The 15771-nt window shown below is 37.7% G+C and overlaps 1 protein-coding gene across 1 annotated transcript in view; it reads right to left on the minus strand.

Moving 5' to 3' along the window:
* Positions 1–2561: 2561 nt before the first annotated feature.
* ano7 (anoctamin 7) overlaps positions 2562–15771 on the minus strand; it is a 32618-nt gene continuing 19408 nt past the window's right edge. Inside the window, exons 11-24 of the mRNA XM_056474062.1 lie at positions 15630–15726; positions 15400–15543; positions 15120–15257; positions 14159–14257; positions 13421–13523; positions 13235–13346; positions 13103–13157; positions 12901–12998; positions 12631–12785; positions 8456–8661; positions 7865–8001; positions 5605–5695; positions 5337–5456; positions 2562–3018 (exon numbers count right to left, since the gene is read on the minus strand). Of these exons, the coding sequence (XP_056330037.1) occupies positions 2890–3018; positions 5337–5456; positions 5605–5695; positions 7865–8001; positions 8456–8661; positions 12631–12785; positions 12901–12998; positions 13103–13157; positions 13235–13346; positions 13421–13523; positions 14159–14257; positions 15120–15257; positions 15400–15543; positions 15630–15726 (1684 nt within the window). The 3' untranslated portion in view covers positions 2562–2889. The remainder of the gene's footprint in view (positions 3019–5336; positions 5457–5604; positions 5696–7864; positions 8002–8455; positions 8662–12630; positions 12786–12900; positions 12999–13102; positions 13158–13234; positions 13347–13420; positions 13524–14158; positions 14258–15119; positions 15258–15399; positions 15544–15629; positions 15727–15771) is intronic.

Genomic DNA, 15771 nt, shown 5'->3' on the forward strand with positions numbered 1-15771 from the left:
GTCCTGATCGGGAAATAACGTTCGATTCCAAGTCTGGAACTGCATGATCGGGCACGATTTCTTATCGGATCTGAACATCCCTAATATTTTGTAGAATATGTGTCTAACAAATACAAATTTACCTTAATTAGTAGGCCTACCTCTGTGCAAATGTGTCCCCCCACCCCAATCATGGATCAGTCCAGCAGTCAGATCAGATGTAAATTTAGTTTTAACAACCAAATATTATTTTTAGTTGTGAATTCATTTTAATCAAACAAATCTTTTAAAATGTGGAGATTAGGTTAAGATAAAAATGTAGAAAGCAAGACTGAGTGATATAAGAAAAAGACAGCAAAATAAATAAATAGATCATATATGACGTGTACATATTCCTGTAGGACTTCCAGGTGCCTTGGCTTGAATTGCTTAGGGGCCCTAACTCACTAAATCCGGTCCTGCATGCCACAAGTTGTCACTGAATGAATTTGTGAATATAAAACCAACTTTACCTCATTGCTGGTCAACCAGCTAACCAAGCTGCTTTAAGTTTTTGTCAGAAGGATTGTGGTCACTAAATAAATAAGACATTTGGCAGACACAAACTGTACAGTCTCAAAGCAAGATGTCAGATGTTACCAGGGCTTGGCAGCTTTGGAAGATGTTAGAGCATGAGGAAAGCACCCAGTTGCTAGCTGATAAACTGATGAATGAACATGCAGAGAGATGAAACGGTGTAACAGCCAGTACAGGATCCTCAGGGATGTTCATGGCAGCGGCTGTGGAAGGAATGGTTTTCACACGATGCTCTGTGGCGGCCAGAATGTGTTGGGATCATTATGACATGGCTTGTAGCTCTGTGCTAGTCGTGCCACACACTTGTGTCAGGCCAACAAACACTACAAAATGTCTGGAACTGTGGTCATACGTTTGCAGCAAAAAAAAACCAACTTTTAATTAATTTGCATTATTAGCTGCACACCTTCGTATTAAAATATTTGACAACAACTCTGAATTTCCAAAAACATGGAGGGAACTTTTATTATATTTAACTCTCTTTTTAACCCTTTATAGGCGAATTACTGGCTTGTAAACATTCAGGATGCGCACGCATCGAGGTTGCAGAAAAAAAACAGGATCGCTAGAGGAAATGACATCTGATTTGTACCTGATATCAAAGTAATATTGACTACATATTATATATATTATTTACATAATGCTTTCAGCATATTATAACAGCTTGTCACCCAGTGATAAGCACAGTTCTTCAGTAAAATTAACGTTAAAGTGAGCGGCGTTCCTCTGACAGGTCCATTTGCGATGGCACCCTCCAAATGAATATTGGATTAGACGAAATGGCCAAGCATCCAGCCCGAAATACACAACTATCTCACTGAAACTCCAAGTGATTTTACAAAAGAGAACTTAAAGGCCTACAAGTCTTTAGATGCCTACAATTTTGTTCTGTGTGGTCGTGTGCAAGAAATAATGCTCCATGATTACCAGATTCAAAACTTTGTGGTGCTAAAAACCGAGGTGCTGCCTAACCAAAGACAAGGAAAGAAGATGGAACTGTACAAGGCCTGGGTAATCATCAACAAGCAGAACAACTGCATTCTGACCGCGAACTGCACCTGTACGGCAGGGTATGTGAACTTACACTTTTACATTTCAGTATTCGCAGTTTAATTAATCATATTTATTTGTTTTTGCTCAAATCATTGCTGAAATCAAAAACGAGTAATGTGTATGATTCAGCATAGCATGTCAATAATGTTGAATCTAAAACTTGTGCATTTCATGGGCTTCCTATGGGTCTTCAATCACATGATCTTAAATGAGGGCCTTCCACTATTGAAATTTTTCATGGAATTGACCAATTTTAAATTAGCCTATAATGTCTCATTTGAGGACATGATTTTCAGCGGCAAAATGTCTAAAGTTAAAACTATTGCAGTTTACTAAAATAGCAGTGTGAGGTTTTTATTACTGATTTTCTTTTTAATTTATAAGAGATGTAGTTTTGAACTTTGCTTGACATAATAAGATTATAGGACAGATTTGAGGTTTGGCTCAAATATCTAACAGTTATGTATGTAAAAAGTGTTAAAAAGAAATTCTAATAATAAACAGCATTTTTTAATAACTAGAGGTCCATGGAAGACAACGAAATATTTTCACTGCATTTTAAATGGAGGCAATAATTATTCATTTTATATCACGTGTGACAGTGAGAACGTGACATCATGTCAACAACTCTTGTATTAGCATGTAAACATCAGCACCTTCAGTAGTCGGAGTAGCTATTTACCTCCATTTTACATTCATGTAAGTACACAAACTATCTCAAATCAGTTTTCTTTCTTTAAGCAGGGTGTTTGAGAGATTTGGGTCCTTTTTAAACAGTCAAAAGTATTTATTTAATGATCATACAAACCCCCATACAAACTTAAATATAGGTATATTCATGTGAAAATGTATTTGCCCCAGCCAGAATTCTGAGTGTTGTTTGTGTATTTCTCATGTTAAACCATTTTAAAGCATACTTAATTCATGATAACGTTGAAATCAGGACACAGGGATGGCTCTCGGAATCATTATTGTTTATTTTAGGGGTTTTCACCTTTATTTATACTTGACAGTAGAGACAACCGACAGGAAAGCATGGGGGCAGAGAGAAGGGAAGAATTCGCATAGGACCTCGAGGCGGGAATCGAACCCGGGTCGCCGCAAACACTAGAGTGCATTTGTTGGTGCACTTTCCACTACGCCATAGGCACCGACTGAACCAAAATATTTTGAATGCCTTTAGAGTTCATCATGCCACAATAATCAGTAAGCAGTTTCCAAAACATGTATTCATCTGTAGAGTGATCTGTGAAGTGTATTAAAATCCTCAGATATATGGTATCAGAGCGCAGGCATGGCCTCATCTTCAGATGTTGGTGACATGTTGTTTGTTGGACTCTGTGTTCTTATTCTTTGCCGCAGCTCATAGTTTTGCCTCTCCATCTCTTCCAGGACAGATTTACTCAACGACTAAAGAAGAACAAGATGGAAAATATGTAAGAGAAAATATGGTCACACTTTATTTTTAATGTACATTAACAACATTAAGACGATCTCACAAACATAAGACGATCAGTAAACTACTAATTAGCTGCTTATATAATAGTAAGAGAGTAGTTGGGTTAAAGTATTTGGTAGGATTAGGGATGTAAAATAAGTAGGAATGTAGATTGACCGGTAAATCGAGAGCTTTGCTTTTTGGCTTGTCTCCTTTTTTACCACAATGGACCAGTACATTGACTGCATTACTGCTGCTGCTGCACCAATCCACCTAATAATCTCACGTTTGTTTGTATATATATATATATATATATATATATATATATATATATATATATATATATATATATATATATATATATATATATATATATATACATATACACACATACATATATATATATATATAATTATGGGGCAGAGCCAGTCTCATAAAATTTAAGGTTTCTGAAACAAAGATTAGTCTCAGATTGTCTCAGATTGTTTTGTTTCTGACTGAAAGCAACTTTGTCCAAGTATGACAAGCATGTCCAAGGGAATGTAAGGAGACAGAATCAACCCTATCCCTAACCCTCAACAATATTCTAAACACAAGAAAGCCATGTTTTGTCCACTAGGTGATATTGGGAACAATGTTTTTAAGGACCTACGTGTACAATGCCACATTTGAAAAGATCATAAAAATGGTCAGAATGGCTTTAAAAAAACGTCATGTCTTAGCTAGTCTCATCAAAAAGTAAAGGAATCAGTATTGTTATTTTAAAGATCAACAATTGGAAATGTTATGGCCTTTATTCTCTTTTCTTCTTTTATATTAAACTGCTTTGACAGAACCTACATGGTAATAAGTGGTATAGAAATAAAGATGAAATGACTTGAATCATCTTTGCAAACATCTAATGGTGATCCCCATCAAAAATGGAAAAATTCACCCAAAAGTCCAAAATAAGCACATTTCTCAAGAATTTGCAAGATAATTTTGACGACACATTTATGGAGAAAAAACTAAAAATATTTTTTTCATTAAATATTTAATAAAAAAAAAATCCAACTCAGGCTGAAAATGTACCCCTATATACATTTCTGGAGAGCGGCAAATACATGCCAGGAGATAAGTTTTGCAGTTTTTGTTATCATGAATCAACCAGAGGCGGCTGTGTATGCTTTTTAAGATCTCAAATTTCTCTCGCGAGTGCCATTCACACCTGTTGTTCTCGTGTAAATCCACCATAGGCTGCTGTCGACTGACCAATCGACCCAACCAATAGAGTTTCCAAAAGCAATCCAAAAGAAAAAGCCCTTGTGGCAGCCTAATTTTTACCTTGTTTTCAGATTTTACCACGTTCCCCATGTTATTTACTTGTTTATTTTATTTTTTGGCTTTTGATTTTGTCTCACCTTCTTCATTGGACTCGAACCCTATCATCGCGGTCGACTCTGCCGATGTACGAGGCGAGCCACTGGACAAACCGGTAACAGCAGAAAAGCCGTCCATACGGAGGTAAAAGGTCAACTGGTAAGCGTGAAAAGGACAGGGTCATACCGCCCCGTAGCGTTCGTCTTAAAGATGAAATACAGCAATACGTATCTCTCGCTACATAATTCGCGATCTCCAGAAATGTATATAAGGCTACGTTTTCAGAATTAGCCTATGTTGAAAAAACAGTACCATCGGATGCTGTAGGACCAACACAATCTCACGGCAATTCGTAACTTTTTGATTTAGTGGCTAATTCGTATGAATTCGTACGATCTAATTCGTACAATATAGTACGATTTGCTCATCCTCCAATGACGGTTGGGTTTAGGGGTGGGGTTAGGTGCCACGCCTCCTTTTTAAAATCGTACAATTTCGTACGACTGAACTCGTACGAATTCGTACGAATTAGCCACTAAACTGTCAAAATGTAAAATACTTACGTTTTTTCGTGAGATCAGGCTGTGTAGGACTCAAGTAATAGAAAGAGGCAATGAGGATGCACACAGCATTATTGTAAAATTTACAATAGCTTTTGATAACCAAAGTTATAATCTATTGATGTCACCAACCAAAAACTGGGCAGGTGACTTTAGGGTCTGGTGCCAAAAAATACACACCATGTTTCATAACTGCATCAAAGCATTTTTTAAAATATTGAATTAAGTTTTTTTAATCAATTTTCATAATTCCAAAATATCTGACACTGAAAAACAGGCCTATTGCTTGATCTTGTGAAATTAGGTATTGTTACATTAATTCCAGTATATTACTTAATAGAAAATGCCATATTATACAGTATAAAACTCACCTGATTCTCAGCCAGTGCCTCTTTGGCCATGTAATGTTCTCTTTTAATCTTAATTTCCACCTCTTCTGGGATATCAGGCACAATCCAGTCAATAATACGTCCAATCAGAAGTACAACATGCTGAAAATCCAGAATGAGTTTTTAAATTAGTCCTCTGTTTTTATTTCACGATCCTCCATATCAAATATCTCCTTAAGTACTTACTGAAAATGACAATTTAGTGAAATTAAAGCATGAATTTTGGTTAAACAAGTGTAAAACTCCGCACCTCAAATATAATGACAAAACTCAGTCGTATGGCCAGCAGATGATAGTAATCCTGTGTGTTCTGTCCTTTCTCATCCCTGAGCCCGCGATATCTATTTAAAAAAGAAACAGAAACTTTCTATTTGCAATATGAATAAAATAACATACACTAAATTAAAACAGCCAAATGAATTGGTGTTAATTACATAAATGTATTCGTTTTAATCTTATTACTACAAAAATGCAGTGTAAACAAGAACAATACTGTAATAGCCAGCTTCTACTGTATGTCTTGAAAGTTAAAGGTTTTTGCAACGGATTAGAAAAATAATCAAAAGTTTGACACCCAGTGGTTGAACTAGGTATTGCACTCCTGGATCAAAACACATTTTCACCTGGCTCATCCTCTGACGAGCCCATGCAAGGTTGCCAGATTGACGTGAGTGTGCCTAACTATCAAGCCAAAGGCTGATTAGAGCCATTTTCTAACTAAAAGCAATGACACGCGATATAGGAAATATTTCCCATCCTAATAGGAGTTTTTGGCCTAACCAACACTTGAAATTTATATTTTAGAGACGGCTTCGAATTCTTACAGGTGAACAACAGAATAAACTGACAATGATCACCTCAGGTACACCTCATGTGCTTTATTCACAGACCCCCTAGTTTTTCGCGATTCCGCGATCGCTGACTCCAACAAAAAATGAACAAAAAGTCGCAAAATTTTCACGATCCTGCTAAATTCTTAATTAAACGTTAAATATAATCACAAAAAATGCAAATAATCTCATCAAACATCCAATTCCAAACCATATAATCAAATAGTATTTATTTCAGTTTGCAATTTATTGTTTTACATGACTTATAGACGTTGCATACAGAGCGCACATGGCGTATTTGAGTCTCTCTCAAAAAATGACGTCTCACCTGTACCCTCACAATCATTACATGAAAGGGGAGGGGGGGGTTTGTTTTGCAGCCTGTGAAGCTCAAGAGATTTACATGTGAAGTCAATGCAAAGATGCGATTAAACATCCTGTGGTGCAAATTGACTGTTTTGTGAGTGCAAAAAAGTGTGACAGAAAAGCAAGCAGCTTACAATGATGGAGATTGGTTTCAGGATGACGGCTGCTGGACGTGACCGAATTGAAGGACATTATTTGTTCTTTAAGTGTATGGCTGGTATTACGATGTTTATCATGAAATCGATAAATGTTTTTGTTTAACTTATTTCCTGCAAACGAGAGAAAACGTTTCCCTGCGATGAGTTTTACGGCAATCCGTGTTTTAACTGTATTACAGTAGAGGAAGCCCTAACGCATGTCTTGAGTGCCGTATATGTCAGATTCTCCGGTGATGAAATCTGAGAGAGAGAAAAGGTAAGTTTGTGCATAAAATTTGAGTTATACAGCCTTCTTTTAGCTTAATCCCTACTATTTTAGATGTGTTTTAGATCTTGTCTTGACAAGAGACCAAAATAAAGAAGCTTTAATTTCATGATTTGTCTCATTGTGTCAGATTGCACACCTAACATAGAAGGCTACATAATATAGTAAATAATATATATATATATATATATATATATATATATATATATATATACTTATTATCGCAAAATTGTCTGCAAATTTCTCGGAATTACCTCCAAAATCAGTCATTTTTATTGCGAAAAATCACAAAAATTTGTGAAAAACTAGGAGGTCTGTATTCAGTGTTAAATGTGAGTATAATGTGAGCTTGAAAGCCATTTTACATGACATTTATTGCCATACTACGGAAAGCAGCAGCAGATAGTTCACATTAGATCTTGAAAATGAAATAAACTGCTTGAAATTGAACTTCAGAACTGTGACTCAAACCAACACATATCAGTGATTCAGCATGTCCATTGAATAATGTAAATAATGTTAGATTATAAACCTTACCATTTTGCTGGGGTGCAGTGTAGTATTCTGTGCGTCTGAATGGCTGTATTTAAATTTCTGTCGTGTTTCGTCTGGTGCAAACAGCAAAATTGCTGATCACACAAATCTTATCACGTAGCGTGTCATTAGGACACGGGGTTGTAACCCGCTCACCTATTGTTTATGTTCATAATGTTTATGTTTTTGCTAATTAATAACCACCTCATGTGGAACTCATTTCTGAGTCTGCTATTGTCCATCGGAGGTTGCATTTTCAGTTGTGGGCACATGCTTTGAGAGCCTTCCATTTTCTGAGTGTACAAAATCTTACTTACCATTAACATTTGAATAGTGTATAAACAGTTGGATTTTTACCGGCATGACATCTCATTCTGGGTGAAGTTTGCAGGGGCGACTGAGAGTGTGAAGTTGATGTATCCGCTCATGCTACCCGCAGTGTAGCGGTAAAAGAGGCGTGGCAGGAAATCCGACGTGAATGCAATCAGGAAAGCCTGGCAATAGAACAAGATGCCAAACATGCCATAACAGGATATTCAATTTATCTAATTAACTTTATTTTTAGACATCAAAAGCGATATATAAAATACGTAAACGTGTGTTAATCAGACTAACAGCGATAGCTGGGCCAAATTTACCACTGGCACGCATACTGCAAAGCTGATGAAGGATACTGACAACAATTTACAGTAATTATATATATAAAAAAATTTATTTATGTGACAAAAAAGTTGTAAAACTACACCCTTATTTTCTGAATTTGAACTATCTGTTATAAAAAAAAAATAATTCACTGGAAAGCGATTTAAATTTGACGAGTAAATCAAGTTTCATGAGATATTTTGGTATTACTCTTATTACAACTTGTGTTATGAATCTCACATCCAGGTGAAGCTGCAGAATATTATAATGAATACAGATGCCACAATAAACAGTTGAAATACTTACATTACTGATGACAGCCAGATAGGAGATGAACTGCAGGATGGTCAGCCAGATGCCAATGTCTTGTGCTCTTTCCACGACTGGCCTGCGGTACTCACACACAAACTTCTGGGCATCCAGACGGACCTCTACCCAGTTATTTATCAAAGCAAACAATGGAGCCAAGGGACAGGCTGCTACAAAGATGGTAATAAAGCCAAACTGCAGAACTAAGGAGATAAAGAAACTCAAAATTAGCATTTAATTTGAACCAAACCCCAGTGGCCTTCAGCTTGATCGCATTATAAGACATGTTTATATTTTGTATTATGGTAGATAATGTATTATATAACTGCAAATATAAAAAGAATCTTCTCTCATAACCAACTTCTTCATAAGCTGCAATGAGAACCAAAAGAATATAAAGCAGGATTGTGACATTGAGGTATTACACTGAATAAAATGATCAAGATTTGCATAGAATAAACCTGTCTAAAGCTGCGGTCACACTTGACTTTTCCTCCCATAGACTTCCATTCATACGCACGCGAATGCGTCAGACCGGAAACGCAGTGTCAAGTTTCGCAGGTTGCTGCGGTGCAAAGTTCAAGCTTGGTGAACTCTGACCTGCTAAATCGCATAACTTGACTGCATGAGACCAATCGAGGATCAAAACACGACCTCTCTGGACAGAAATTCAAAACATGGAGCAATCGCTCGCTTTTTAAAATGTCTAATCATCTTGTTTAATCCCGCCCCTTTTCGCAGCGCCGCACGACAGAATTTCGCACACACAAAGCCCGGTGTGACCGTAGCTTTAAGCAGTTGTTAGACGTAATCTGATTGGATCATTTCTATGGTAATAGCTGAACTGTCAGAGCCACTAAACCACTGGATAAAGTCTGTGACCCTAATATAATAAACATCTTTGAAATCCTAATGCATTCGTCAATTTGTACTAATTTACTGAAGTATAATATTATTTAACATTTTAAACAATTTAGTAAAAACCTCTAACTGTAATGAGTGAAAACAAAAGGCGTGATGTATTATTAATAATAAGTATTCACACATTGAGCGAGTCAGGCAAGTAAGAGGAGATTAAGGTCCAAACATTTTAATAAGTTAAATGATAAAAGTTAATCCAATGCAAGTGCAAAACCATCATTCTAAACCATACGTCAAAACTGGACAAGGGAGAAGAGCTAAACTGAGAGCCTATAAATGTAGAGGACAAAAAAACAAGTGCAGGTGTACATAATTTATTAAAGAGCCCCTATTGACCTTATTCTTCAATGCGGAAGTGTGCGCGTTTTTGCGATTGTTTTAGAACTTCCGATTCAGTTGCCAATGGGAGAAATGACTAGGAATAATAAACGGAAAAAAACGGTCAAACTACTTACTCTACAAACAAGTGTTTGCATTACAATACAGACAAAGTAGAAAAATATAATAAGAAAATATCAGTTTGCAACACCAAGCAGCAAAACCAGCTGTTTTTAACCTTTAAAAATGAATGGAAGTGAATGAGACCGGAAGTTTCGAGACAAAATGATTCAAATGGCTGCGCCCACTCGTCCGCGGAGAATAAGGTGAATTATGGGTTTTTTGAAAATAACCTTCCATGCAGTGTGTAACACAGCTTTAGGTGAATTAAAACATCCAGCTGAGGTTTACATCTAAAAGTGCACCTTTTTTAAAACTACTGATTCTTTAGCGAAATAGTTGACTCAGAGTCGAATAAATGAATCGAGTTGGGTTCAGATCTTTTGTTTCATCGCATCGCCGTTGATTCGGTACATCATCACATATGTAGTTCCAGTTCCTGTAAAATGTGCACACGCTTTCACTTCAGACACTAGAGGAGGCGCGGGGGATCACGGGACTGAAACGAAGATGATGATCACTGATAGATGGAAATTCGGCTGCGGGGAATAAAGGGTTAAAGTTCATTTTCACAACAATACCACAGTATACAACCTAGTGCTGTGTTTGTTCCTGTAATTTTTCTGATGATTGATACAATAACCTACGCTGCAGCGTGGGATTCGTCGGCCGTTTGTTATTGAAGGAGCAGCAGAGACGATGGGACTTTGTCAGACCTTGACAAGAACTTTGTCAGTAACTTTTATAGTTCAAATGGACCAGTTTCTACTTCCTCTGGATCATAACATGTAAGTGTGATTAAAATTAGTACTTTTGCAAAGTTATTTGCAAAGTATGTGTTTAATTGTGTGTTATAAGTTGTAATGGCCCTGCGCGGCTTGTAATCACGTATTTATTATAGATCAGTGCTTGTACTGTATCCCTCAGGTTAAATCTGTAAGGGGCGGTTCACATATCGCGTCGAAAACTATGCTAAAAACCTGTCGCGTGCTTCTTCCTTTTCCAATTTAAATGTGTTTCTGAACTGGCGATCCTCTGCTGTTTGCCTTTGCTAATGCCACCATCAGATGCTCCTCACTTGTGGCGCGGTCAATTTTCAACATAGTTCAACTTTTGCCACTGTGTGGATTAATACTGAATGTGTGTCGTTGTTAATACTTGGGGTTAGGGTTTAGAGTAGAGGAATATGCTGGTGTTTAACTGCATTGCATTCCTGCAGTGGGCTCGGTAGCTACTGTAGCCGTGGTGGGCATTTCTTTCTGTCTTGTGCTGAACCCATTCGACCAATCGCAATAGACTGGGTTATCGGTGGAGATAACCCAGATAACAGCGGAGATTAGCTTCGCGCTAAGAAGGGGTTTGGGAATAAATTAATGGCTGAACGATTCATATGGGAGTCGCGGGGATAATTAAGTAAAAATAAATGCAGAATATAAGACATTGAAAGTGTTTTTTGACCTTGCACGCTTATCAGCATGTTGTTGGAGACCCCCAAAACCAAAACCTTAATTAATGCAAAATAGGGGCTCTTTAAACAATTTAGAAAATAGGTACGAAAGAGGTAAAAAAAATGCAGAAAAACAAGCAAGCAAACCAAACGTCAATAAAATAGAGCATAAACTTAACATTACTGCCTCTTCTATGTTGATGCTTCCATTAACAGCAACTACAAGGATCACTAGAAAAGGGGTAGAAGGAATTTTCATGGGGGGACAGAATGAAGGGTGCATTGTAAGAAAGGACTAAGTTGCAGGAGAAAGAGAGAGATGCCAGGGATAATAATGGGATTAGCCAAGGAGTAGATGATGGCAATAGTAACCATTGAATGACTCAGAGTTAACCCAGGTCAAAGGCCCACAGGAAAATGGATGGATGGAGAAGTCAGGGTAAAGTTGGGAGTCCAAAGAACTGAGGAGTGATAGAGTCTCAGGTTTAGAATCAAGAGGATGAAGACCTGGAGTGACACAGAAAGAGTTTGAGGGTCAAGATAATATGTAGGTTCATGGTAACACAGTGAGATGGGGGCTCTGCAATTTGTGGGAGCAAAAGCCAGTGTGACTTAGGGTCAAGGCAGAGTTTAAGGAATGGAAAAGCAACGCGACATATGGGCCAAAGCCAGATGATAGACCAAGATTCAGTTAAACGGTTAATAGATCCCAGTGGAGACCTAGGAGCTTATAGACCATGGTGGAGACAAGGAAGCATGAAGCCAAGGAGGATCCATTGGATTGAGGGGCCAAGCTAGAGCTAGGGGATCATTACATCAATATACCTGAAACTAAATTACACAGGCAAAGATGGAGGGAGTAGAAAGCTGCAAGACCATCAGTGCCAAGTTAAACTTTGGCACAACTCATCATACAGTATTACAGTTTCCTTCAGAAATACAAGACTTCTTGGATCTTGCCTTAGACCAAACATCATCAAACCTGTTTCTGAAGATCTATCTTTATGCAATCCCTGATCAAGTACACCTACAGTATCTGTAATTATCAAATGCTCTTTCAGAGCCTTCTTAGTTGGTTCACTTGTTTTTGATCAGGGGCTCGGCAAGAAAGTAGATCTCAAGGAACAGAGTTGAATTGACTGCTTTAGCCCTCTACCTCGGTAGCTCCAAAGGATTCTGCCTTTGTCCTCAATTAGACCAGCTCCACATTTGTCTTCTAAACCAACAGCTGCACCTTCATTGTTACCTTGGTCCTTCAGACAAGCAGTGTTGCCCTTGTCTTTGACTACTAGGTTCTAGGTCTCCACCTCTTATAACTTTCCAAAATTCAACCATCAACAATAATACAGGATACCAGAAAACTCACCCATTTCCAGATACTCATCAAACAGTCCCTCGCACACCAGCAACTGATAGTCATTTTCCCATGGGTTGATCTGTGAATTGGTGTCTGGTTCATCTATTACCTCCTGACTGGGAGCTGGCTTTAACTTCCTCTTGTGCCACCATGTTTTTAATTTACTGTTTAAAAGACAGTGATAATTCTTGGGTCTAATTCTTCATATAAAATGTAATAAAATATATTAAAATGTATAAACAAAACCTGTAAGAAGCAGCATTGAGCATACAGACTTACGGTAATACAAATTCCTGGATGTTGCTGATCACCTGTTTGCCTACCATGATTACTAACAACTCTTGAGCTAGCTCAATGAGACATCCAGATGCACCACACTACATAAAACAAGGACAGAAACCACATATTAATGAGTTATTCAAATAATTTTTCCTGTGTTATTTAGTGAGAAGATTAGCTTTGTAAAAGAGTAAACACTAACATCCTCATTTCGGATTCCTAGTAATGTGTTATAGCTTCCAGGGTATCCAACAAACCTGTAGAACAGTTCAAATATTATATAAATATTGAGTCCTCATAAATATTCATTCATTTGTAGTGCTTAGATACATGCCTGCCCTTGAAAAATGCAATGTAAACAGGAGATGAGTAGAAGTTGACAAACTGGAAGATGAAGACCTTGAGGATGAATGCATTCTCATATTCTGTCTGGGTGCGGTGCATTTCTAATATAAGAAAAGTTGATAATACTTGGTCATTAGGAAATAGGTAAATATTATGTGTAGATGTGATAACTTACCCCATCTTGTCAGACACTGGGCCAGGTAAGTATAAAGCCGTGACAACAACAGGATAACCAGTAAATTTAGCATTGAACCAGTGAGGCTAGCTATTCTTCCAGCCTACAGGAGAGAAAAAGTCCCTGTTGGTGTATGAGCATGTTTATCAACTTTGTTTTGCTAATCTTGATTAGTGGACCTTTAAGTAAAAAAGAAATCTACAATGGCTAAGCAATATTTGATCTGCATCAGTTTTAAAGGTTAGCTTTAGCTTGTGTCAGCTTTTGAATTATAGCTGGATTCTAGTCAGATGTTGGCTAGGGTGTCCTGTGGTAACTGACACAAAGACCTTTCAGCAGATCCCTCCATGGATAAAACTTATTGGTCCAGTATGTCCATGGGGAAATTAGAGATCGCTTTCAAGTAACGATTATGGTAACACTTTATTTTGATTGTCCATTTGAGTATTAGTAGACTGTCTGCTTAATATCTGTTTATATGCTCCTTCAACAGACCTTCAACTGACTATAAGAAACTTGGCAAGTACATGTCAACCTACACTAACCCTAACCCCAACCCTAACCCCAACCTAACAGTCTATGTATAATCTAATGAGAATTAGTTGGCATGTAAACGCAATGTAACTTACAGTATATTCAACAAACGGACTATCCAAATAAAGTGTTGGCCACAATCACTTCCAAATATTTGATTATCATGAACAGGTCAGGCATACAAAGGAACAGAAAGAATCTTACTGAAAATATGAAGAAGGCACTCTGAGACCTGTAGATAATGATGCTTAGTATGGTCCGATACAGTATGATGGCCATCAGGAATATCAAAACTATGGAAATCTGAAAGCACAATGAATTTGCAATTTAGTATTTTTGTTTAGATCACTGAATGACCTGAAAGGATTAGCTCCCCAGAATTTGAGTAAGCTCCTAATGCATTACACCCCCTCACATCTACTACACTAAATACATTCTAGACAATTGATTATTCCTAGAATATCCAAATTAACTGTGGGATATCAGATTCTTCTCATATCTTGCACCTTAACTCTGGAACTTTCTAGTACAGTTTGATAGGCAGACACACTTTGTCAGTTTAAAAGTAGATAAAAGACACATCTCTTTGCATCAGCATACACTTAAAACATACTTAAAACACAAACTCCAAACTAATCCAAGTCTTCTAAAGGTTTGTTTAGCTGCAATAATCAAGGTAATTAGACCTGAGAACAATTACCCAAGAGACAATGTAACTTGAAAGGCATCTAGGCATGCTCATGTTAGCTGATTGTTTCTTCTTAGGTCTACTTAATTATCGATTTGAACATATCCTGAGCAGATAACTGTCAAGGTCATCAATAAGTCAAGACCATAAGACTCAATTCTGCAAAGATCCCAGAGACAGACTATTCTTTGCATCGATCCCGTCGGCTAGTCTGAACATCAAACTGGTGATCTACTTGGACTTGTACGTTCTCAAGCCTCTGACGTCCAGACTGGAGCTCTGCACAAGATGCTTGGCCAGAGCTTGCCGAGCTGAGCCAGGTTTCTCTCTCAAAGCTTACTTTTCTTCACTTTAGTCAATCGGTGAAGTTTGTCCATAGCATTGTAACATCTGGCTTGCTTGGTTTGGACTAGTGGAGCTGCGAATTGGTGGAGTACAATCACTAAAGATTACAAAAATTGAAACCAGTGGACTTACCATTAGAATGATGACCATGTTGCCGGTAAGAGTACGACTTAGTCGACGGGTCTCTGGGAAGTAAGGCTCCTCAGCCCCAGTCACAGGATTGCGAACTGTCATAGGTGCCAGTGCTGTGAATTCTGGTCTTGGCCTTTCCTAATATTAGAATAGAAATATGGAAAGCAATCAACGTACATTATGTTATACCTTTTCTATTAGCCAAAATATGTGTTGCATTCCTCAAACTTGAGGACAAGTAAGTATTAAGCTTTTGACACTCTGTAACCAACTTTTTCACCTCTATTTCTTCAAATTCGGAGCAGTCCCATCGGTGTGAAAGTATAGAGCTTGTCCGCTTCCAGTACTCCAGGAAAGTGACGGCCCACAGAGACATGAATATACTGAAGAACACAGTTCCTCCATTGTCAAATAGCAAGCCTGCCTATTGCAAATTTATGAACACTTATTTTGAGTAATTTTATTCTTGGCTTACTAATTCCACTGTTCAAAAACTTGTAGAAGAGTCACCTTATAAGTATAGCAGATACTCGAGAGGTTCCAGTAGCTGCAGATGTTGCATAGTGGACACATGATGAAGGCATTTCCACTGGAGCACAACTCTTCCCTGTGGAGAAGATACCAGCATGAATCACAGTGGTCAAGGATACAA

Source organism: Danio aesculapii, chromosome 15 (assembly GCF_903798145.1).
Source record: "Danio aesculapii chromosome 15, fDanAes4.1, whole genome shotgun sequence".
Taxonomy (NCBI): domain Eukaryota; kingdom Metazoa; phylum Chordata; class Actinopteri; order Cypriniformes; family Danionidae; genus Danio; species Danio aesculapii.